This window comes from Capra hircus, chromosome 24 (assembly GCF_001704415.2).
Source record: "Capra hircus breed San Clemente chromosome 24, ASM170441v1, whole genome shotgun sequence".
Classification (NCBI taxonomy): Eukaryota; Metazoa; Chordata; class Mammalia; order Artiodactyla; family Bovidae; genus Capra; species Capra hircus.
In genome coordinates this window covers 43,825,214-43,852,257 of record NC_030831.1, presented here as the reverse complement: position 1 = coordinate 43,852,257, position 27,044 = coordinate 43,825,214, and the positions used below count along the sequence as shown (strand labels likewise).

At 38.3% G+C, this 27,044-nt stretch overlaps 1 protein-coding gene across 2 annotated transcripts; it reads right to left on the bottom strand.

The window, feature by feature from the left end:
• RNMT (RNA guanine-7 methyltransferase) lies at positions 1-27,044 on the bottom strand. 2 transcript variants are annotated; one of them, XM_018039379.1, is made up of 11 exons: positions 26,982-27,044; positions 21,103-21,560; positions 16,603-16,738; positions 13,870-13,995; positions 10,406-10,521; positions 9,184-9,365; positions 8,542-8,706; positions 5,585-5,702; positions 4,470-4,571; positions 3,394-3,427; positions 1-333 (listed from the first exon to the last, which is right to left on the bottom strand). In XM_018039379.1, the coding sequence occupies exons 2-11, from the start codon at positions 21,517-21,519 to the stop codon at positions 296-298; spliced, it is 1,434 nt and encodes a 477-aa protein (XP_017894868.1). In that variant the 5' UTR covers positions 21,520-21,560; positions 26,982-27,044; the 3' UTR covers positions 1-295. The 2 variants fall into 2 exon arrangements, with proteins under 2 accessions (XP_017894868.1, XP_017894869.1); XM_018039380.1 differs by lacking the exon at positions 26,982-27,044 and adding an exon at positions 25,693-25,967.

Genomic DNA, 27,044 nt, shown 5'->3' with positions numbered 1-27,044 from the left:
CACGTCATTTTATAATTTTTATGAGCTACGAGAGTGGGGGCAAATGGAATTCTTATAACATTACTTAAAAATAGATTTTCAAAGACAAAGGTCCCATCTCATTCTTATATACACACACCAAGTTCATCTGTCACAGACAGCAAAAGTTCCATTTATACACTGACGTTTCCAGCAGCATCCTGCCCGCTGAGAATAGTTACATTTAACAAGGGCGTCAGATCTATGGAAGGTGGACCGTTCAAATCCGTATAAGACAGAACACAGTTGCTCTGGTGCCACTGCACGCGTGACGTGCTCACTGCTGCTTCTCAAATGCAAAAACCAAGTAAATACCTAAAAAGAAACAAATAAAATTAGAGGTTGGTTTCTCATATCCTCAGGGCAACAGTCTTGGTCTTATTCATAATTTGGTGAAAATTCTCAAGCAGCTTTTGAAAGAAAAGTTCCATTATTTATTTCTAAGAGTTCTTCCATAATTGTGAGTTATACTTAGGTAGATATGGGATCGTATCTATTTACTTGAAAACAAATATCCACCTACTGTAATACTCCGACATCACAGCTATGGAGCAATCCAACTCAACAGCTCTAAAAACTCTACCGACAGGTTGAGGGAAAAAAAGTATACAGGCAAGGAAAATGAAAACTGGAAAACTTTATGATTTAATTATTTTTACCTGGAATAACTACACTACTGTGAGTGCAGGGTACTTTAGTTTGCTACTTGGGGGTGGGTGAACCCTAAAAAAAAAAACTGTAAAGGAATATAACGTGCATGTTGAAGTTCATCCAATCATCCAGCTGTAGTGCTAAGGGCATGATAAGAAAAGTGGGCCAAGGCTACCTGAGGACTCATAACCCCAGCAGAGACACACCCAGCCTCAAGAGCATGCTCCCTGAAACCAGGCCTCCTGCTCCACGTGTGTTCACTCAGACATCCAACTGCACCTGCAGCTCCTCATCCCGAATCACTGAGGTTCAAACGTATCTTCTTCTAAGATACTGACAGATGTTTTAGTTATGAAAACGACAGAGATAACAAAGTCTCGATATCACAAGCATGTTCAAGATGTTCACTAGGACATTCAAGCAGCAAGTCAAGACAAGAAGCCATGTGACAAGGAAGCCTTCCCCTTGGGTCAACTGTGGAACAGGGGACGGATGAAGGATGGTAGACCATGTAAGGGCCTCCCAATCCTCGAGCTCTCTGCCCACCAATCCAGACTGCACAGAAGCACCAAGGCAGTCTCCCCTAACACCTCTCTGATCATGCTGTTCTTTACTCCTCATCTACTACCGCCCAAGTCTTTCAGGAGTAATGAAAGATGGCTGGCAGCAGAGCAGACAGACGGGCAGAAAACAGGCAGAGTGATCATCAACACTATAAATTCCTCTTGAGGGTTAGATAGCGGAGCAACCTAAAGCTCTCATGAGCAAGTCCTGAGGCTCAGGACAGTTCGGCATCAGAGCTTGCCCTGCATTCCAAGTACTCTGTCTACACCCAACCCTGCCAAACCCACCCCAAATACTTCTGCACCTACTGCAGGTAACCTGGCTGTCCTGAGCTGCTCTGATGTAGGGTCACTGAAAACTAATGCTCGATTTGAGATCAGCAATGACTAACTTTCCTTCTTTTCTAACTCAAAAATTCTAGAAGTCTCACTAATTATATATGAAATGCCTTCTGTGCCAGCATTTCAATTAGGATTTAAACAAACAAACCTTGAACCACTTCTGATTTGTCAGCAACACATTTAAAGCATCTAGACGAGCAGCAAGCTCTGGAAATATGAGCTCATGATTAGACCAGTAGGAGTTTAAAATACAGCTTCTCAGACTGTGGCACAACCCACAAAACCCTCTAGATTGTAGGAGTGTAACTCATCACAGAGCAGACGGCCCTGACACGATGATCCTGGCTGCCCTGTGGCCACTGATCCTTTCCTATTGCTCTTCTCGTCTCTAACGCCCCTCTTCTTCAACTGTCTGGAAGCATCTAATTCACCTGCATAGTATCACTAAAGTCCACATTTAGTATAAAAATACAGTCCTGATCTGCAGCCAGCACCACCACCACGACCTCTGCCCAAGGTTATCCTGCTGTACCGCCCTTTGGCACTGACAGGACAGCTAAGGCAGCTGCCTATCTGCACTCCAGGGAAGCCAAAGAAATCTGTCGGTTTCTGCACACATTCCCACATTCATCACAGATGATGTCTCTAATATCTTCCAATCCCATTTCTACTAAAGGAAACAATATTCTGAGACAAACAAACTCAAAGTGTTAGCCCTTGTCTTCCCTTTTCCTATCTTTCCATTCAGAAAGTCCTAAGACTCCTCCTTTCACGTGGGCTTCTGTGAGGCGAAGGCTGTGAGTGTGAAGCACCTAGGTTAGCTCTCTGACCTTAGCCCAGCTATATGCCTGATTTCTTACCTGTGAAAAGGAGACATGATTAACAGTAGTCTACTCATGAAGCTGTGAGGACAGAATGAAGCATAACACATGAAAGCTTCCAACAGCAACCAGGCCCAGGCTAAACATTCCATAACACCATCTGTTATTATTTTCCAATTTCTCTAGTTTTCACTGAGTGCTCCTTCATCTGTTTTCCCCATTACAAGAACTTCAGCATGTAGAACAATTTGCCTGTAAGTCACTTATTTATGTTTCTTTCACTGCGAGGCAGAGAGGTAGTATTTATTTTTTGTATCCCCCAAAGCCCTTTCATAGATCTTTATGTAACTCAATATTCAGAGTGTTCATCTTTGATTATCTCTGATTTTCTCTTCAATATAATCAACGAATGTTTAAGCGAAGAATGGGAACTACCTTGTAAGTCCTCAGGGTGACCATATGGGGCACCACCATCACCCTGGCAGGGAGGCTCTGGGACCTTGAGAACTGGCCAGGCCTCTGACTGCTCAGCCAGACACGCACGCTTCACTTCAGAATGCCTCCACATCATGGCCGTTCCCAACCACACATCCTCCAAGACATCCTGTTCAGTGGTGCTTAACTGAACGTTTTAGCATTTACTAAGCCTTCACTGTTAACATCAGAGAGGCCACAACCAAGTGAAACACAAGGAAGTGGTCCATAAGCCAAAATTCCCAACAGAAATGTGAGGTAAAGATGTAAAATACAGATGGCTTTGCAGTAACGAGCAGACAATGGAAATATTTAAGAACGCTCAAAGTTTACGTTAAGGAACACCCTGCATATGCTTTCTTTTGGCACTGAACAGCCTTGTAAGACAAGGGGAACTAGACATTTATAGGAATTTTGTGTGAACACAATCATCCCCTCACAATCTGTGTCAGAAAAATTTCTAAAGTCTTCCAATTTTAACAATCAAATATCAGTAAATCTACACTGATGATATATATACTCACTTGTAGCTTCCCATTCTGATTTACTTAAGGTCCCCTAAAATTAAAAAAATAAGGAAGAAAATTTCAGATTGAATATAGAAGCACACGTATACTTATTTTTCAATAACAGAGGTGCTCCAAAACCCTAACTTCACTATAAATATACATACAATTCACTGTTAATATTACTGTGATCTGAATATAAACTAAATCAATGAGATTAACTTTTAATGCCATCTTCTCATCACTTTTGTGCTCCTGCCAATTCTCTAAACCACTGATTCTCAATCAAAGGGTGAATCTGCATAAACAGGGTATCATTTGTAACTGGAAAAAGTACTGAGCTTGCATTTTTAACCTGGGAGAAAAAAGGCCTATCTTGAAACATCAAATAATACTGCAGGAGGGAATAAGACTTTTGTGTTTTTACAAAGGAAATCACAAAATATCTATCATACAAAGGAACTAAACTGCATTTAATAACATACTTGCTGTTTTGCAAAGATACTGAGTAATAAGATACAGTAACAAGCCTAATAACTAAGGAAATAAAGAAGTGATAAATGTTGAAGTGATAAATAAATATCAATACTATAAGATGTCAGCAAAAATGTGTTACACAAATATCTATAATTTCTATTGATAACAAAGTCACAGCTACAACTAGTAATACCACTATGGTTGTGGAGCATTCATAATTAAGGAAAATGTGAACTTCCACATAGAAGTCTGCGAAGATATAATTTTTCCCCATCTAAGTTCATAAGCCCCTGAATTATATCTATGGAACACTGCTAGTCAGTAGTGTCCAGGCTAAGATACAACGATACAGCAAGAAAACTCTCAAGCCAAGCCAAGAACATTCCTCTCATCCTACTTTCTCAAATACAGCACTACATTTCTCAGCACTGAAGTGCATTTTATTCTGTATTCTACAATTATAAAAAGTAATAACTTAAAAAAAAAAAAGTAATAACTTAGGAGAAATAGGCTAAAGTGTATCTGATTTATAAGTCAGTGAACCCAAGTATTGTAAACCAATGAAATAATATAAGTTTCCATTCTCCTATAAGACTTGTTAAAGAATGAAACCTTACCAAAGGTAGCTTCACTTGACCGTTCTTCATGTACTTTGCTGCATGTTCATAGTCACCCACCTTCTCAGAGGCAAGTCTGGAATTCTCGTTTGCAGGATATGGCTAAGGAATCAAGGGAAATTCCTAGTTGAGTCATTACGCTGAAATTTACAATTCAGAATGAAACACCCTAAATCACTGAAATGAGACAATAATCTTTAAGTATTACTTCAGAAATAAAAACTACACATACTTTTGAAATATTTTTTAAAAAAGGAGTTAAGGGAATCCTCTGAACAAAGGAGCTGCTGTGGTTAACAATGAGCATGGCTGGAGTATCTACAATTACAGAGTGTCACAGAGGGACTGAACAGCGTCCTGAATCGCCGCCAAGACCACTTGGCAGCAAACACCTGTATCTCTGTGAGTCCTGGGCAAAGGTTTTTTCTGCCACAACTCAAACCTGAAGGAAGTTATCAACACAAGAGTTAAACATTCATCTGAATGTTACAGTGACTTAACCGCCATGGAAGTACGAACAGCAACTGGAAATAATACAAATAAAATGTTCAGTCAAAAGAACCTCGGGAGTTTCGGAAGAGAAGGAAAACATCCAGCCTCCAATACAGATTGTCTCCACAATTACACAGAATATGAAGAAGGGCCTCAAAATAATGCTGTGTTTTTAAAGATATGGTGACCAAATGTCTGATATTCAAATTACTTCAAGCATTATTTTTAATCCATTTTAAGTATTAGGTTGGTGCAAACGTAATTGCAGTTTCAGACCGTGAATTTTAAATCATTATAACTAGGCTGAACCACATCTTTATTAATCAAAAAACCATTTTGGAACCATTACAATCAACACATTTTTGCCAATGAGAAATAAATTTGCTTATTCCTGTAGTGTAAAAATTCATGCTTCAGATACAGAGCAGCCCCAAATGCTGACGACAGTCCTGACAGCCCGTGTTAAAGCTCTGTCCTAGGTGCTGAACAGTCTACCATTGGCACCAGTTATCTGTGCAATTTATATAAATACTGAGTGTGTCCATGGCCTTGAAAGGAATCTCAGAAACAACCAAACAAGTCTGCAATAACCTGGGATTTTTACACAATTTCTAAATACTCACCTCCAGAGCCTGCATTCGTTTTAACAGCATTTTATTTTCATTGTTCTTAATCTTTTCCTCATAGAATTCCAGAAATGTTTTTTTGTAGACTAATTTCATATTGTACTTCTTCGCCATTCTGTTCAAAAAAGATTCTTTCATGAAAAGGCTTCCAAAATATTTGTAATTCTTTACGCAACAGTAACATCTTCTGGGCTTAACTACGAATTCACAAGAGGACCATGCGAAATAAGTGAAGGGCAACACCCTAGTGACCTGAAAAAACCATGCAGCTAGATCTCCCTGGGTCACAGGGAACTCCAGTAACCTAACAAATAGGCCAGGAAGTGAAACGAAAATATTCCCTTTCATCTACTGGATTCCCTGGCAAGACAAACTATTAATTTTTATCCTACATCTTGAACTGCTTCTTCACAGGTTTTTACAGGTCTCTTTTCTCAACTTCCAGATGTCATGGTTCTGAAGAAAGCGGCCCAGATCCTTGCACGATGTACACAGCTTGCCAGCAGCGGTGGCAGCTCAGTCCCGGCTTTTGTCACATTCATTCCATGTTCCCTAGAAATCTCCACCAGGACGATCCCAGGCCTGCAGGGCTGAATCCCACCGGCCTGTTCTCCTGCCAGCCTTTGCTACTTCAGTAAACCATCTCATGCTCCTGCCACCCCTCCCTGTGCCCAGTGCTCAGCAGGCCACTGCATCCTCTCCATTAACCTCAAAACCTACTTGGACAGGCCCATTCCCAATCCCGACACTGGCCACCAGCCTTCTCTATCACCATCACCATTCAATGTGGTACCACTTTGTTTGTTTGTTTCCCTGCTTTTATTCTTACCCTCCCTCGACCAATTTGCCGACTGCAGTCAATGAAGCTTCAAAAGTACACAGGTCATGGCCTTTTAAAACATTCGTTGGCTCCCCAGCACACATAGGGCAAAACTGGCCACCTAGACACCCTTTAGATATTGACTTAGATGTCACTTTCTCCCAGGTGGCTTCCTCAAGCCCTAATTACATTAGGTCTCCCTTTGCTCTGTGTATGTATCTCTCCCAGTGCAATTGCCAAAGCAGATCACTGCACATCTGTAGACAACAAAAGGGAACCTGAGGATGATTTCAGGCAACAGATAAAAGATGAGAGAAGGAACAGGAAAAACCCTGAAAAGGGACAGAAGAGGGGACAGAGTGAATGGGAACGTCGGAGGGCCACTAAGCTTAGCAGGTAAGAGCTGTGTGGACAGCAAGAGTCCCTGCCACTTGCATCAGGCCCCTTGGGAAGACAACACAGGTCAATATAAAGCCTCTTCTATTCCAGGCAGTTCATTTTCAATCAAAAAATATCCAAAATAAGCCTTTACAAGGGAAACCGAGCTTTACATCTACAAATATCATAATTACAAAGAACAGAGACTCAATCTGACCGATTTGAATAGGTCTGCATATGAAAGCTAACAAGACGGCAAAGGCGGCTTGGATCCCTATGCATTTTCAGATTGTCTCTCTGAACGAATACTTATCTTGATATATAATTTATAAAAAGTTGAAAATTAAAGTGACAATTTATTACTTGATATGTTTATCATCATTAGCAATACGAGCAGAAAAGACTGCTAATGTTTGCTTAGCCCTTAAAAAAAAAAAAAACTTTCATTTCATTCTTTATCTTTTGGGGTATACTCAAATCACCGGCAACCAAAAGCACCAAGCTAACATAACAAACATATAAAATAACATACTAAAAACGTTTTAACTTCTTCAAGCATAACATTTCCCCAAAGTTTGCTAATTATAAGGAAAATGTGATATAAATTTTTTTAACTTTCAGATTTATAAATTGTGCATAGTATTTTCCATGCTTAATCACATGCTACTTCATTTTATTTTCTTTCATTTTCATTTTTATTTTCTATAAAAGTTTTATACACTGTAGAACTCCTGAAAATCCTACATCCATAAATTTACAAGCTGACTGAGACACAATTCAAATAAATAATCACCATCTAAAAATAAGTAAAAAAATAAAGCTCGACCTTTTCCTCAGTTAATGAAGGCTTTGTTTTAAGAAGAATAAAAAATAAAAAGAAGGAAATACACTTTGGTCAGCTGTGACATGACCCACATTTAACTTGACTCTTCCACACTTCCTTTCAGGGAAACCCCGAAGACCAAGGTGTCTCATTAGGCCTTGGAGCCCTACCTGATAAAGCCTGAAACCTCAGCTTTCCCTGGAGTTATGGTTTGCCAGGACTCCTAATAATTCAGGTTCATGAATACATTCCTGAATCAGGATTTTACTATCACCACTGCCATGAGTCACAATTTCATAAGCTATAGTGAAATATAAAACTTTTAATATACCTATTCCAGTCAAAAGGAGGATCCCTACTTTGGGAGAACTAATTTTAGTTACCCAAGTACCAGTAGTTACTTAAAAACAAATCTTTGCTATTTCTAGTTGTCAGTTATTTCATGCCACAAGTTGTAGGCAACAGGCTCCCTTTTCTTGCTTACAGGATAAAATAATTTCAGGGATAAAAGAAACTAAATGAGTAAGGCTGTAAGTGACCTATGGCACCAACCATTGAGTCTTAGTTTTGTCATTATTCAGGCTATACTTCTTAAGATCCCACTTAAAATAAGAGACAAATAGAAATACTGATTTTCCCCCCTTTACCTTCATTCTTATGCAAAAAGAGAATGTGCTATGTGCTAAGTCTCTTCAGTCCTGTCTGACTCTTTGTGACCCTATGGATCGTAGTCTGCCAGGGTCCTCTGTCCATGGGATTCTCCAAGCAAGAACACTGGAGTGGGTTACCATGCCCTCCTCCAGGGGATCTTCCTGACCCAGCAATCAAACCCTCATCTTTAATGTCTCCTGCACTGGCAGATGAGTTCTTTACCACTAGACCCACCTGGGAAGCCCCCAAAAGAGAACAGTAACAGATTAATGACATTCTTACTCATTTAATAATGGAAAGTAGACCAAGAATTCAGGGACATCCACAACACCTTCCAAGTTGAAGTCATATTTGCAGCCAAATAAAGGATAATCTCCTTTCTTCTGAAATTTCACAGTATAGATTTCATTTCCAAATGATTCTGTTTCTGAAGCTTCAAGGCGTCTTCTGTAGGTTATACACCCCCCCCCAAAATCAAATCTATTATTAAGTCAAATTTATTTTGATCAGATTAAATATGGGGGGGAACACACATGATGCAACTGATAGCTGTGAAGTGGGTCTGAGCTACTTTTAAGAAGCAATATGCTAAAATATCATTAACAATCTCACTAACAAAATTATGCTAGAAATAGGCTTCATTATCATGACAGCTGGTTAAGCCTCATCTGATCTGGAGTTTATCTAGCAATACCACCTCTGGCTTTTTGGCTGAATGCAACATCGGTCCCCAACTAAAACACAAAGATGTTTTAAAGGTTCATCTGTAAGTCTGACTTTTCAACTTAAAACTAGATTATCTACACAAATACATTATCAAAGCGCTCAACCCTTCTATAAACTCTATTTCTGATAAATATCTGCTGTTCTAAAATAAGCTTAATTTTGAATATTTTATAAACCACAATATATGAAAGTACTTACATCAATTCAAAGCTATTGGGAGTGGTACCAATAAAATAGCCTCCAGGGCTCAGTCTCTCACATGCATTTCTGAGCATGACGTCAGCTTGCTCATAGGACTCGAATGAGTAATGGCAGACAAACTGACAACTGCAGATGTCAAAGCACATTTCTCGGTCACGAAACTTATCAATTAGGAGTTCCTGAAACAAATTATAATGGGTCAAGATTTTGAAATTGGCTGCAACATAATTAGTTAATTTCTAATATTAGGATCCTTAAAATAAAATTTGACATGCCCTCCAACCAACCTATCCTCTATCATTATGTATCTTAAGGATCATAGTAAAAATGTTCTCTCTTTTCTGGTTCAATATAATTTCATTCCCACTTTCATAGTAATTTTTAAAACTAGAGACTCTGGAATCATATTAAAAATACATCAAACATATGACACTTAAAGGAACTGATTCTTTAATTGGCTTTACTGGAAAATTAAAGTAAAATGATGTTGACCTATATACTTGGGTTTATGAAAAACACAAAACCGGCCTTTTATTTTTTAGGCTGTGCTATGCAGCTAATAGGCTCTTAATTCCCCAATCAGAGATTGAACCTGGGGTACAGCGGTGAAAGTGCCAAATTCTAATCACCAGACTGCCAGAGAACTCCCTGGGAAATTTTGAAAAATGCAAAATGTTTTTTAAAGGTTTCTAACTTTCTAGCAGTATACTACCACTTCTTTCCACCCTCAAAACTGCAAACAAAATGTGTAAAGGTATCTACAATAATTTAACGAGCTAACAAGTCAGAAAAGAGAGATAAAGTTCCAGGGGGAGATTTTCAGCATTTCAAGTGCCTCTGTAGCCTTGAACTTCAGCTGTCAAAGAGATTTGGAAACAGGTGTCACCAGACTGTGACATGTTGGGAAGCCGGTCAAATAAATTACAAGGTAAACAAAACCTAAGTGCAGATCTATTTCAAAATACTAGAAAAAAGTGTCCAAACAGAAAAGCAACAAACTATTTCCAAAGTAAAAGTATTAAAAGCTAAAACCCACTAGTATTCGGCGGGTCATTTAAGGAAATGTATCATTAATGAAATTTCTAGCTGAAATTAAAAATGCCATGTCCTAAGATTTTTAATGTTTCAAAGCACATTTTAAAAAAATGAGCTGATTTTTAAAACAAATCACTTATTCAAACTAAAAATATAAAGACATACTTCTAAAAACACCACATACCTTTGAACAATCAGCAGTTATAAATTCTGCACTGAAAATATACTCATTATCACGACAACGGTTTTTCATGTCCTCATACCGCTGCTGACACTGTCTGACAGAAACATCAGCAATATCTGGAAGGGGAAGAGGCATCAGTGATGTCAGCAGAGGCCCACAGAGTCACATCAGAAACACAAAAATGGCACAATCTAGATTTCATCTCAACTGTTGAACTCTGGCAAGGAATCTAGCCTTAGAAAAGCAAAAAGGTTCTATTTCCTTCAAAACAAGAGAGAATAAAGTCTTCTGTACCAATGCAAATGACCAATATTTTTCGGAAGGAATTAAACACTTTCTCAATAAGTGCTGACAACAGAGAAGTTCTATCATGATTTTTAAATGCTTATTCAAAGTTTAAAGCAGAAAGTTTAGATTCCAATTTGAATTATAAAACCGAACTCTGTACACTCAGCTCTTTATATTTTCTTAATAAAATGTTATTTGTTTTTTTCCCAGTGTTGAGACTTGCACTACAGGTACAGAAGCAGCAGTGGATGTTGTTGTTCAGTCGCTCAGTCGTGTCTGACTTTTTGCAACCCCATGGACTGCAGCACACCAGGCTTCCCTGTCCATCGCCAACTCCCGGAGTTTACTCAAACTCATGTCCATCAAGTCGATGATGCCACCCAACCATCTCATCCTCTGTCGCCCCCTTCTCCTCTTGCCCTCAATCCTTCCCAGCATCAGGGTCTTTTCCAATGAGTCAGCTCTTTGCATCAGGTGGCCAAAGTGTTGGAGCTTCAGCTTCAGCATCAGTCCTTCCAATGAATATTCAGGGTTGATTTCCTTTAGGATTCACTGGTTTGATCTACTTGCAGTCTAAGGACTTGCCTGGTGGCTCAGTGGTAAAGAATCTGGTGGCAATGCAGGAGACCCAGGTTCAATCCCTGGGTCAGGAAGATCCCCTGGAGAAGAGAATAGCTACTCACTCCCATATTCTTGTCTGGAGAATTCCATGAACAGAGGGGCCTGATGGGCTACAATCCATGGAGTTGCAGAGTCAGACATGACTGAATGACTAACACAAAGAAATAACAGTTGATACTGTGTCATGAATATCAGGTAGGAGCACCAGTGATACTGGTAATTCTTGATCTATTTTTCACTGCTATAAACCAGCTCAGAAAGAAGAAAAGGGGAAGGGGGGAAGCCAATTTCATTTAGGAATGTCCTTGATAAAGCAGTAAACATTAATTTTATAAAATCTTCAAAACATTTCTGCTACATAACAAAGTCTATCTGAACAGGACTGGTGTGACTGTTTGTGAGCTGTACTGGCCAATTTTTTAATAGAGAAATTGTTTTCACTTGAAGAACAACAGACAGACAAACTGGTTATTCAGACCTGGTAATCTGGCAGACCTTTTCTTCAAAATGAAAAAAGTGAAAACTACACATGCTATTTGTTACCAATGATAAACCTGAGCTTTCAAGTAAAAACTACAACTCTGAAAAAACTGTTTCTATCACGATGGGCTGGGCATTGTTCCAATACTAAAGAGTTTCTGATTATAGTGATATTAAACCAATGTGATTTCTCGATGCCCACGCTTAGAAGATTCGCATAATTTTAGTGAACAAAATCTTACAGGGCAAAGTGCAAGACAGATTTAATGGAGTTTCACATCAAATAATTCCATTTCACTGCTCATCAAATAACACATCACAACATACTGATGCAGACACAGAGGTGCAAACTCAGCTGTCTTTTAGTATTATAGACTTTAAAAGAATTTGCAAAAACACTTAAAAATACTAGTCTTCTCACTAAATTTTACTTGTAAGAAATTAAAGCTATTTTTAAAATATTCGGTATTAATTTCCACAATCAATAGATATAACTACATACACAAAAGCTTTTCAGGGTCCTTAATTATTTTTAAGAGTGTACTGACCCCATGAATTGCAGCACGCCAGGCCTCCCTGTCCATCACCAACTCCCAGAGTTCACTCAGACTCATGTCCATCAAGTCGGTGATGCGATCCAGCCATCTCATCCTGTCGTCCCCTTCTCCTGCCCCCAATCCCTCCCAGCATCAGAGTATTTTCCAATGAGTCAACTCTTCGCATCAGGTGGCCAAAGTATTGGAGTTTCAGCTTTAGCATCATTCCTTCCAAAGAACACCAGGACTGATCTCCTTTAGAATGGACTGGTTGGATCTCCTTGCAGTCCAAGGGACTCTCAAGAGTCTTCTCCAACACCACAGTTCAAAAGCATCAATTCTTCAGCACTCAGCTTTCTTCACAGTGCAACTCTCACATCCATACATGACCACTAGAAAAACCATAGCATTGACTAGATGGACCTTTGCTGGCAGAGAAATGTCTCTGCTTTTCAACATGCTATCTAGGTTGGTCATAACTTTTCTTCCAAGGAGTAAGCCTCTTTTAATTTCATGGCTGCAATCACCATCTTCAGTGATTGTGCAGCCCCCAAAAATAAAGTTAGCCACTGTTTCCACTATTTCCCCATCTATTTGCCATGAAGTGATGGGACCAGGTGCCATGATCTTCATTTTCTGAATGTTGAGCTTTAAGCCAACTTTTCCACTCTCCTCTTTCACTTTCATCAAGAGGCTTTTTAATTCCTCTTCACTTTCTGCCATAAGGATGCTGTCATCTGCATAGAGTCGGACACGACTGAGCGACTGAACTGAACTGAACTGAACTGAACTGAGGTAATAAACCAGAAACTGTGAGAAGTGCCGACTTAGGCAACATGACTCCACAGGCAGTGCTGTGCGCTTCCATGACTCCTCAGACAGGAAGGAACATGTTGTCTGCCTGCCCCTCTTCTGGGTTAAGACTGACTGGGAGGTTCAGGTGCTTGATTAATCCAGTTAAGTTCCTTTCAACTTTTCTCCTAATAGCTTCAGCATCTTTTAATGACTGCAGCTAGAGCCATTATTTCATCAAGGGTGGAAAAATTTATTCATCATTTTTCAATAAACAGGAATTTGTCTTTTAAACCATTTGTTTATGCTGAACTACGGTTCATATAGGGTTAGAAAAGATAAATACCCTCTACCTTTGTTTATACATTTCAGAATAATGAATAAGTTTCCTTGCTCCCTCCAAGTCTGAACAATGAGATTTTCCCCTTATTCCACGTGTTTCAATCCACTATAATTACTGTTTTTTTTTTTAATTTATGAAACTGTCCTATCTGTGACCAGTGAAAGACTTTCCAAGTTTGTGCTTCAAACATGGAGTCCACCACGACTTCAATCATCTGTGGTCTTAACACCATGAGTGAATTCTCATTCCTCATTTAAAAAATACCTGTCTCATGAGCAGCTCCACATGAGCATACCACATCTTGTGGTATGGTATTTCAGTGTTATGCCCATAAAATATCTTTCTTATTTCCATTTACCTGGCTGACCACAATGCATTCCTTCCCATGTCATTATCTCTCTTACCAGTACAAACTAGCTTGTCAATTCTTCCTTTTTTCCACTTGAGCAAATCTCCACCTTTACCACATCCTAGGTCCAAAACAGTGATATTACGTTTCCTTTTCTGTCTCACTTTTTCTAAAAATTCCCCTAAAAGAGAGAAATAAGTTATAAGAAATGTTCTTCTCCATTTTTACTGAAGTATAAACTGTTACCCTTAATAATCTGCTAACTTCTACATGACGTGTAATATAAACACATTCATTTATGTAATTAGTTCATAACTTTTGGGAAATATTTCAAATTTGACTAAGAGTTAATTAACTTGACTCTTCTTCAGCATTAAAGAAGAAAGACTATATCTCTGGTATCTTAGAAACTAAGACAGGTTTTTGAAGGTTATTTTCAGAATTTGATTCAACATTATATAGCAAACATTTGTCTCTCTCATTTGATTAAACAGAAGTTAAACAGTATAGAAAAGCTGCATGATCTTGGCAGGTCAACAGCAAACATTTTAAATTCTAATTAATACAAGAATATCCAACACTTATTGATAAGAGAAAAATTAATTCATAAATTGCTGTAGTTCTCTTTCCAAAGCTAAGTGTTTGGCTTCTTATATACTTAATAAGATGAAAATAATTATGGGATCATAAGAGCTTGACTTTGATAAAAGAGCCAGGCTTACCTCTAAAAGAAACACAAGAACTAGTCAAAAAACTATATAAACCTCTTTACTGTCATCAGAATTATTAAAACTCTGAAGTAAAAATGGAATCTTTTATCTCAATCTACCAAATCACATTAATAATCAATGGATGATATTAGTATGTCCCGATATCAATAGCCAAATGGTTCAAATATCGGTTAAAGGCATATGAATATTCTTAGACAATGAACTATTCAGCAGTTCTAACACTGGATAAAATACTGAATCCTAGATCTATTCTATCTTTATCATTCTGAGCTTAATGCTTTTTATTTCCTATGTAATATTTTGACTGCTAGAATATTCTGTATAAATACTTCTGCTTTCACCGTCCATAGGATTTTTAACTGATTTCAACAGATGTACAACTGTTCAATATTTAACTTTCTGCTATGAATCTTAAAAAAAAAACAGCATAATATGTAATACGTCAAGAGTAAAAACCAGCAAGAATGATAAAACCTCTTTATTTCCACAAAATAAGATTAATGAGAGGGGAAATCTTCATGAAACATTATTCAAGTTACCTTTATCACATTCAAGCATCACACTCAACTATCACTAGCTATAAACAGCAAGGAAGAGAAAATGAATGGCAAAGAATGGGTGTTGAGAAGACAAAAAAAAAAGACAGCAAAGATCTGGCACAGAGCACATCAATTACAGCAAGACCAGAAAGACAGGTGCAGACAGCAAAGCACCCATTAAAGAGAGCTGCTGGAACAGCTGAAGGAGAAACCACCATCAGGAATATGCTGAGAGATACATTTTTGCCCGACATAGTGTTTTTATAATAAAAGCTACCTATTTCCCTGTTTATAAAAATAATACAACTAACAATGTGAAAAATACAACTGAACTTAAAAATATTTATTCAGTGAATAAATACATGAGTAAGTGACTAAGGAAAAATACTCAATGATAAGTCATCTACATTACTAAGGATGATGAACAAAGGAAGAAAAAAAATTGAGAAATTAGCAATAGGGTCCAAAGATTACTTTATGAGTATAGATTTTAAAACGCCATAATAGTAACCCTAAAAAAAAGCTTTTCTTAAAGAGTTTATTCATTTATCCTAGACGACAAGTAGCAGAGTCAAATAAGCCTTATTTTTGCAATAAAACATAAATATTAAAAACAAAAGTGAGAAAGAAAAATAATAAAATGCATCTGAAATGAGTCTTGTTCCCCTTCCTAACACTTTTCAGGATGGATAATTTATTTTTTAAAATTACTAAAATATTCTCAAAACGATAGAAAGTAGTCATAAATGGCACATTACTCTTTTTAGTTTAACTATGAAAGCATTCTCACTTTTTCTGAGGCTGGCTTTTGAAAAAACAACAGAAACCAAAACTAAAAAAACGTTTTGTGAAAAACTTCAACATTTACTGGCTTTTATAAATTCTCTAATCTCAGGTAAGTGGCTGACTAATATATTTGATACAGAAAGCAATAAATATTTTCAGAATTAAATTTCCTCCACTGACTTCCTTTTTAAATTCAAAAATGAGTTTTCATAGACAAAAATGATGTCCAAAAAGCTGAATTTCTCCATCAATCCTCAAAGTAAACTTTATTTCTCCCCAGAAGAAAAGAACAAGTTCAATGGACAATCAATACAAATGATGACCTTTACCAACTCACTAAAGGCCCAGAGATAAAAAATCATGACACTGCCCATCTTAACTTAATGGAACCCAAATGTTTCATTCAATAATATAGGATTGCTCCAAAACTATTAGAGTAAAACAGATTATTTAATAGCACTAGGTAACCTTAATTCTAAATATAAAAGCAAACTGCCTTCTGAAAACCTAAATAACTCAATATTAATATCTTATATAGTCAGCTATTAGTAAATATGAAAAGAATTTATCTCAAAGGCCTAATTTCAGTTTTGGCTCCGGTTTTATAAAGCCAAGGTTTGATGATTAAATGAACATTAACTAAAAACCTAGTCACTTTGTATATGATTAACCACTTAGGGAGAAAAAAAGGAAACATAAGCTGAAATCAAAAATTCAAAACTGGAAACATACCAATGAGGACACTTTTCATCCAATTGTTAAAATTTCTTAGGTAAAAAATTCTACTTTGGCTACGCTTCTCCAAACCAACTTCCTGGAGTTCATTGTAGTGAGCAGCCACTGCTGAGCTGTGTCCTTCTTCCAAGTTCTGAAAATAGAAGAATAGCACAAAATTAAGAAGCTAAACATGAAACAAATAAAATTATAAAATTATTGTGAGCATTACATGAGCTAATATATTCACAAAGAGATGGGAACACAACAGTCTACGTTTGCTGTCAGTGATTTCTATTATTTGCTATTAACCTAACTCAAATTTCAATTGGTACTCTCTAAAACCTTAAGCATTCTGCAAAAATGCCAGATAAGGGCCTCAGATTCCCCCCACTTTCTGCTCAACCAAAGTGTTTCACCTGGTATGTAAAATAGGTAAAAGGTTGAAGATTTTCCTGTGAATAAAGGGTTCCACTGCTAGTAAAACTTTGAAAACTATGTTTACAATACAAGCTTCTCTCTATTAAAAAGGTTTGCGATTCACCAATGACAAATGTCTGGCTTATCTGCCACTTTCTTCCTGAGGAGTGATAACAGAATTTTACTCATTCTTGCATAATGCAGACTCCACTTCAGGTCCCATCACAAAACAGTATTCCCAGATGAAAATGATTTGCTATCCCTTGCTTTACAACACTCGTTAAATACCAGGCTTCAAGTAACTACCCTAATAAGAAGCAGAAATTACATAGTTTAAGGAATTACATTAAGAAAGAAATGTAAAAGTGGGTATAATGTAGAAATCATTTTAAGTGATAATCTCAAATACCTCAAACACAAAATAGAGATAAACACCTAGTTAAAAAGGAAAAAAGGTAAATCATTTGAAACTTACATTGGTGTCTTTTTTAAAACACTAAGAAAAAAGCAAACTATAAAAACTCCCTTTCAAGTGTTTAGTCAAGATTTCCAAATAAGATTAAAATTATCTCATTAGCAGAAGTTTTATCTAAATAAAAGAGAAATGAAAATCAAAACTACAATGAGGTATCACCTCACACAGGTCAAAATGGCCATTATCAAAAAGTCTACAAATATAAATGCCTGAGAGGGTGTGGAGAACAGGGAACCCTGTACACTGCTGGTGGGAATGTAAACTGGCACAACCACTATGGAGAACAGTACGGAGGTTCCTTAAAAAAATAAAAATAGAACTCCTATATGATCCAGCAATCCCACTCCTGGGCATGTATCAGAAGAAAAACAGAATTTGAAAGATATATGATCTCCATTGTTCACTGCAGCACTCTTTACAATAATAAAGATGGGGAAGCAACCTAAACATCTACTGACCAAAGAATGGATAAAGAAGATGTACAAAATGGAATATTATGCAGCCACAAAAAAGACTGAAATAATGCCATCTGCAGTAATGTGGATGGAGCTAGAGATTATTATACTAAGGGAAATCAGTCAGAGAAAGACAAACATATAACATCACTTAAAGGTGGAATCTAAAAAAAATGATACAACTGAACTCATTTACAACACAGACACAAACTCATAGATTTTGAAAACAAACATGGTTACCAAAGGGGAAAGTGATAAATTAGGACTTCGGGATTAACATATACACACTACTATATATAAAATAGTCAATCAACAAGGACCTTGCAAGTTTCCTGCTATACAGCGAACTCTACTCAATATTCTGCAATAACCTATATGGGAAAAGAATCTGCAAAAAAATGGATATATGTATAACTGAATCACGCTGTTGTATACTTGAAACTAACACAATACTGCAAATCAACAATACTTCACTATAAAATAAAAATTAAGTTAAAAAAAACAGAACCAAAAAGAAAACTACAGGCCAATATCACTGATGAACATAGATGCAAAAATCCTTAACAAAATTCTAGCAATCAGAATCCAAAAACACATTAAAAAGATCATACACCATGACCAAGTGGGCTTTATCCCAGGGATGCAAGGATTCCTCAATATCTGCAAATCAATCAATGTAATACACCATATTAACAAATTGAAAAATAAAAGCCATATGATTATCTCAATAGATGCAGATAAAGCCTTTGACAAAATTCAACATCCATTTATGATAAAAACTCTCCAGAAAGCAGGAATAGAAGGAACATACCTCAACTTAATAAAAGCTATATATGACAAACCCACAGCAAACATTATCCTCAATGGTGGATATGAAAGCATTTCCCCTAAAGTCAGGAACAACACAAGGGTGCCCACTTTCACCACTACAATTCAACATAGTTCTGGAAGTTTTGGCCACAGCAATCAGAGCAGAAAAAGAAATAAAAGCAATCCAAATAGGAAAAGAAGAAGTAAAACTCTGTTTGCAGATGACATGATCCTCTACATAGAAAACCCTAAAGACTCCACCGGAAAATTACTAGAGCTAATCAATGAATATAGTAAAGTTGAAGGATATAAAATCAACACACAGAAATCCCTTGCATTCCTATACACTAATAATGAGAAAATAGAAAAAGAAATTAAGGAAACAATTCCATTCACCATTGCAAGAATAAAATACTTAGGAATATATCTACCTAAAGAAACTAAAGACCTATATATAGAAAACTATAAAACACTGATGAAAGAAATCAAAGAGGACACTAATAGATGGAGAAATATACCATGCTCATCCACATCCAAAGCAATCTATAGATTCAATGCAACCCCTATCAAGCTACCAGTGGTATTTTTCAGAGCTAGAACAAATAATTTCACAATTTGTATGGAAATAAAAAATAAATAAATAAATAAAATAGCCAAAGCAACCTTGAGAAAGAAGAATGGAACTGGAGGAATCAACCTGCCTGACTTCAGGCTCTACTACAAAGTCACAGTCATCAAGACAGTATGGTACTGGCTCAAAGACAGAAATATAGATCAATGGAACACAATAGAAAGCCCATGCACCTATGAACACCTTATCTTTGACAAAGGAAGCAAGAATATACAATGGATTAAAGACAATCTCTTTAACAAGTGGTGCTGGGAAAACTGGTCAACCACTTGTAAAAGAATGAAACTAGACCACTTTCTAACACCATACACAAAAATAAACTCAAAATGGATTAAAGATCTAAATGTAAGACCAGAAACTATAAAACTCCTAGAGGAGAACATAGGCAAAACACTCTCCGACATAAATCATTGCAGGATCCTCTATGACCCACCTCTCAGAATACTGGAAACAAAAGCAAAAATAAACAAATAGGACCTAATTAAAATTAAAACCTTCTGCACAACAAAAGAAACTATAAGCAAGGTGAAAAGACAGCCTTCAGAAGGGGAGAAAATAATAGCAAATGAAGCAACTGACAAACAACTAATCTCAAAAATATACAAGCAACTCCTGCAGCTCAATTCCAGAAAAAAAATGACCCAATCAAAATATGGGCCAAAGAACTAAATAGACATTTCTCCAAAGAAGACATACAGATGGCTAACAAACAAAAGATGCTCAACATCACTCATCAGAGAAATGCAAATCAAAAACACAATGAGGTACCATTTCACGCCAGTCAGAATGGCTGCTATCCAAAAGTCTACAAGCAATAAATGCTGGAGAGGGTGTGGAGAAAAGGAAACCCTCTTACACTGTTGGTGAGAATGCAAACTAGTACAGCCACTATGGAGAACAGTGTGGAGATTCCTTAAAAAACTGGAAATAGAACTGCCTTATGACCCAGCAATCCCACTGCTGGGCATACACACCGAGGAAACCAGAACTGAAAGAGACACGTGAACACCAATGTTCATCACAGCACTGTTTATAATAGCCAGGACATGGAAGCAACCTAGATGTCCATCAGCAGACGAATGGATAAGAAAGCTGTGGTACATATACACAATGGAGTATTACTTAGCCATTAAAAAGAATACATTTGAATCAGTTCTAATGAGGTGGATGAAACTGGAGCTGATTTATACAGAGTGAAGTAAGCCAGAAAGAAAAACACCAATACAGTATACTAACACATATATAAGGAATTTAGAAAGATGGTAACGATAACCCTGTATACGAGACAGCAAAAGAGACACAGATGTATAGAACAGTCTTTAGGACTCTGTGGGAGAGGGAGAGGGTGGGATGATTTGGGAGAATGGCATTGAAACATGTATAATATCATATAAGAAACAAAACGCCAGTCTAGGTTTGATGCAGGATACAGGATGCTTGGGGCTGGTGCGCTGGGATGACCCAGAAGGATGGTATGGGGAGGGAGGTGGGAGGGGGGTTCAGGATTGGGAATATGTATACATCCATGGCGGATTTATGTTGATGTATGGCAACACCAATGCAATACTGTAAAGTAAAAAATAAATAAATAAATAAATAAAATTTAAAAAAACAGAACCCTTAAGTTATTAAAATTATGTTTTTTTTAAAAAAAGGTATTTCATAACTGCTCCACATTTCAATCTGACATATTCTATTATGAATTTTTAAAAATGCATTCAAAATACCTTTTGCTTTTCAGGAACATCTTCAAGTTCTATTTTTCTCCTTTTCTGAGTGCCATCTCCAGTAGGTTCATCTTTTGGAAAACCATCAGTTTCTATTCTTCTTCTCCTTGAAATGCCTTCATCATCACCAGAACCTTTTTCCTCTGGGGCAATTTCAGCATCAAGTTTTCTTTTCTTGGATGGAGTGTCTTCCCCACAACTAGAACTTTCCTTTACAAGATCATCCTCAAACTCCATTTTTCTCTTTTTTGGTGTGTTTACTTGCCCACAAGTAGGAGCCTCTGCAGAAAGACCAGTCTCAGGAGAAGCTGTATTTTGATTAATAATGAATGATGACTCTGCTTCTGAATCTAATGATATTTTTGCTTCTTTATGAAAGATTTTTTCATGTTCTTCTGCTTTTGCAGAATTTTCCATTTTTGATTACTTAAATGATGGTCAAACTTCATGAACTGACACTAGAATGGTAAAAATTTGATATTACTTGTAAACATAATGCTGAGACTTTAAAAGCAATTTAAATCAGAAGTTGGCCATTTAATTTCAGTGATCAAGTAAGAACTTTTAAAAACTCATTACAGAATACTGAAAACAATACTGATACATATTGCACATGAATTTCTAAAAGTGCTAATGAAGTACTAATTATAATCCCCAAATACTTCCACAATCTAATCCATAAAAGTCACCACTGACATTAAAACTGACAAAAGTCATCACAGTAAATGAAGTCAGTTCCATTTCTATCCTGACCCTTATTCTACAGCCTTGGCTCCCAAAATGTGTGCTGGACACTACAACAAATTCATATGTGCACAGCAAGGTTATTTTAAAGTTTAATGAAAGCTTAGTGATATCTGACACCTGGAAGGTATCAGATACACCATCAAGTAGAGCACAGTTTTAACTGAGTAGCTTGAACTATATTTTTCTTTAAATGACAACAGAACCTTGTGAAGCTAAGACTTTGGTGGTACCACAGAAAATCAATGTAAAACAAGAAGTGCAGTTAGGGTCAAGTCTAATCTCAAGGCTTGAGAAGTCCAGTACTCAACAGATGTACACATTCCATTACTACGTATTGTGGTAACTAAGAACTAAAAGGCAGAGGAACCTGAGATCAAATTGCCAACATCCGCCGGATCATGGAAAAAACAAGAGTTCCAGAAAAACATCTATTTTTGCTTTACTGACTATGCCAAAGCCTTTGACTGTGTGGATCACAATAAACTGTGGAAAATTCTGCAAGAGATGGGAATATCAGACCACCTGACCTGCCTCTTGAGAAACCTATATGCAGGTCAGGAAGCAACAGTTACAACTGGACATGGAACACCAGACTGGTTCCAAATAGGAAAAGGAGTACGTCAAGGCTGTATACTGTCAGCCTGCTTATTTAATTTATATGCAGAGTACATCATGAGAAACGCAGAGCTGGAAGCAGCACAGGCTGGAATCAAGATTGCTGGGAGAAATATCAAACACCTCAGATATGCAGCTGACACCTTTATGGCAGAAAGTGAAGAGGAACTAAAAAGCCTCTTGATGAAAGTGAAAGAGGAGAGTGAAAAAGTTGGCTTAAAGCTCAACATTCAGAAAACGAAGATCATGGCATCTGGTCCCATCACTTCATGGGAAATAGATGGGGAAACAGTGGCAAACTTTATTTTGGGGGGCTCCAAGATCACTGCAGATGGTGACTGCAGCCATGAAATTAAAAGAGGCTTACTCCTTGGAAGAAAAGTTATGACCAACCTAGATAGCATATTCAAAAGTAGAGACATTATTTTGCCAACAAAGCTCCATCTAGTCAAGGCTATGGTTTCTCCAGTGGTCATGTATGGATGTGAGAGTTGGAGTATAAAGAAAGCCGAGCACCGAGGAAGTGATGCTTTTGAACTGTGGTGTTGGAGAAGACTCTTGAGAGTCCCTTGGACTGCAAGGAGATCCAACCAGTCCATTCTACAGGAGATTAGCCCTGGGTGTTCTCTGGAAGGACTGATGCTAAAGCTGAAACTTCAGTACTTTGGCTACCTCACACGAAGAGTTGACTCATTGGAAAAGACTCTGATGCTACGAGGGATTAGGGGCAGGAGGAGAAGGGGACGACAGAGGATGAGATGGCTGGATGGCATCACCGACTCGATGGACATGAGTTCGAGTAATCTCCGGGAGTTGGTGATGGACAGGGAGGCCTGGCGTGCTGCTATTCGTGGGGTCGCAAAGAGTTGGACATGACTGAGCGACTAAACTGAACTGAAGAAATAAACAGTATTCCTTTCGATCTGTGTATTATTTTTTAAAATAAAGTTGTTAGGACACACAAATTGTTTGAACTAAACCACTTAGGGAACTGTTAGGTATTTCTTTTGGCCTAGCGACACTGAAAACCAAGAGCACGAAAAGCCTGGGACTAGTAAAATCCTTAGTTTGCAACGGATGTCAGAATCAGGTAGAGAGTGAAGAGAGTAGAAAGAAGTTTCAAAACCCACGACCATTGTTGTTGTTCAGTCACTAAGACGTGTCCAACTATGCGACCCCATGGACAGGCTTCCCTGTCCTTCACCATCTTCTAGAGTTCAAACTCATGTTCATTGAGTAGATGATGCCATCCAACCATCTCATTCTCTGTCATCCCCTTCTCCTCCTGCATCTTTCCCAGCATCAGGGTCTTTCCAGTGAGTGGGCTCTTCATATTAGGTGGTCAAAGTATCAGAGCTTCAGCATCAGTCCTTTTAATGAATATTCAGGGTTGATTTTCTTTAGGATTGACTGGTTTGATCTCCTTGCTGTCTAAGGAATTCTCCAGGGTCTTCTGCAGCACCACAGTTCAAAAGCATCAATTCTTTGCCACTCAGCCTTCTTTATGGTCCAACTCTCACATCTATACACGACTACCGGAAAAACCACAGCTTTGACTAGATAGACCTTTGTCAGCAGAGTGATGTCTCTGCTTTTTAATATGCTGTCTAGGTTTGTTATAGCTTTTCTTCCAAGGAGCAAGTGTCTTATAATTTCATAGCTGCAGCCACCGTCTGCAATGATTTTGGAGCCCAAGAAAATAAAGTCTGTCACTGTTTCCATTTTTTCCTCATTTGCCATGAAGTGATGGGACCAGATGCCAGGATCTTGGTTTTCTTAATGTTGTGTTTTAAGCCAGCTTTTCATTCTCCTCTTTCACCTTCATCAAGAGGCTCTTTAGCTCCTCTTTGCTTTCTGCCATTAGCAGGGTATCATCTGCATATCTGAGGTTGTTGCTATTTCTCCTGGCAATCTTGATTCCAGCTTGTGAGTCATCTAGTCTGGCATTTTCCCTGATGTACACTACATGGAAGTTAAATTAGGGTGACAATATACAGCCTTGACATACTAATTTTCCAATTTTGTACCAGTCCGTTGTTCATGTCTGGTTCTAATTGTTGCTTCTTGACCTGCATACAGGTTTCTCGGAAGCCAGGTAAGGTGGCCTGGCATTCCCATCTCTTTAAGAATTTTCCACAGTTTGTTTCGATCCACACAGTCAAAGGCTTTAGCCTACTCAATAAAGCAGAAGTAGGTATTTTTCCGGAATTCTCTTGCTTTTTTCTATGATCCAGTGGATGTTGGCAATTTGATCTCTGGGTCCTTTGCCTTCTCAATTCAGCTTTTACATCTGGAAGTGCTCGGTTCACATACTGTTGAAGCCTAGCTTGAAAGATTTTGAGTATTACTTTGCTACCATGTGAGTAGCAACTGAGCAGTACTTTGAATATTCTTTCACACTGCCATTCTTTGGGACTAGAATGAAAACTGACCTTTTTCAGTCCTGTGGCCACTGCTGAGTGTTCCAAATTTGCTGGCATATTGAGTGGAACACTTTAACAACATCAGCTTTTAGGATTTTAAAGAGCTCAGCTGGAACTCCATCACCTCCACTAGTTTTGCCCCCAATAATGCTTCCCTAAGGCCCACTTGACTTCACGCTCCAAGATGTCTGGCTCTGGGTCAGTAACCACATCATTGTGGTTATGTGAGTCATTAACATCTTTTTTGTACAGTTCTGTGTATTCTTGCCACTTCTTTTTAATTAGGTGCCTCTCCTAGGTCCTTACTGCTTCTGTCCTTTATTGTGCCCATCTTTCCATGAAGTGTTCTCTTGGAATCTCTAACTTCCTTGAAGAGATCTCTAGTCTTTCCTATTCTATTGTCTTCCTCTATTTCTTTGTTCACTTACAAAGGTTTTCTTCTCTCTCCTTACTATTGTTTGGAACACTGTATTCAGTTAGGTACATCTTTCCCTTTCTCCTTTGCTTTTCGCTTCTCTTCTTTTTTCAGCTATTTGTAAGGCCTCTGTTTAGTCTCTTTCAAATGTTCTCAGGCTTGCAGATGAAATGGGAGGGTAAAAAAATAAATGAGCTATTAACTGGACAAGAATTTATTAAGCCACTCAACAAGTTCAGTGAAGTACTACAGAGAAGCTCAATAAGGGACTGTGTGAATTAGTCCTCAAGAAGTTGCTTCCCCCTCCCCAATCCCAGGCTTCTTTTTTTTTTTCCCCCCACACAAAAAAGTGAAAGAGTGGGGGCTACTCTCTAGTTGCAGTGTACCCACTTCTCATTGCAGTGGCTTCTCTTGTTGTGGAGCGTAGGCTTCAGGGTGCCCAGGCTTCAGTAGTTGAGGCACAGGGGCTAAGTAGTTTTGGTTCCCTGGCTCCAGAGTACAGGCTCAATAGTTGTGGCACAGGGGCTTAGCCACTTCATGGCATGATGGATAGTCCCAGATCAGGGATGGAACTCATGTCTCCTGCGTTGGCAAGCGAACTCTTTACCCCTGAGCCACCAGGGAAGGTCAGTCTTCAAGAAGTTTACAACTGATACACGACTTAAAATGTTGGGCTGTATTATCCAAACCAGAGAAGAAAAAGCGAAAGTTGGAAAATTAGTGAAATTCCGCAAATTCAGAACCTGAAAATTATTAAGTGTTCCATATACAGAAACAGAAGAAATAAATTTGTTTAATGGAATGGGTAAAAACAAGACACTCTAAATCAGGAAGGTTTCAAGGGCTATTAACTTTCACTATCCAAGGTTTGAGGTAACAAGATATCAATAAGTGACAAAACAAGAGTTGAATCGAAGAGGAAAAAAATTACCCAGAAACGTAATTTTCTAAGTAGCTGTTTAAAATGATAACCTAGTAATCATTTTCTTAATAAGGAAATAAAACTGGCTTTAATTTCAAATAAAACGATTTAACTTTTCCCTAGCTATAATTAATTCTCTCTAAACTCACTATTGAGAATAAAAGTTAATTTATATTTATCTGTGACATTTCCACCAATGAAACGTTCCATAGACAATTCGGTCAGAATAAGCGACACAGATTTCCAAACGACCCAACAGATGGATAAGACTGAGAGTCCAAGCTGAGTAATGAGTTAGGTCCCGACACAAGAGGGTTGGCTCTTGGGAACCCTCAGACAAGGACTGAGTCGACAGGTACAAGAAGGCGCATAAACGAGCAAACGTGCATCTCGGTGATCTGCGCAGCAGTCACACCCGAGGTTTTTCAGAACTCACCGGCCCGAGGGCTGGAGCTCAAGCAGGTGAGCTCCACGCCGGATCCACCGGTGGTGTCCCCGGACTCGAGGACGCACCGAGAAGCCCCGGCACGGCCCTGCTCAGGTTCCGGCCCACCACGCAGGGCAGGCGGCCGGCCGCTCCGGCAGACGACCGGGCCTGAAGCGGCTCTCGGACCTCTCGAACCCGGGATGGCTCCAAGCAGAGGGGCGTCAGCAGCCGCTGAAGTGGCACAGACAGTGGCTGGAATGCCCCTTCCACCTCGGCGGCCACCGCTACATACAAAGAAGACGTAGCCCAGCCCTGCGACCCCACACTTACCTTCCAGCCATCCGCGACTCTGTTTGCGGAAGCGGCGCCACGCCACGCGCGCGCTATGACGCC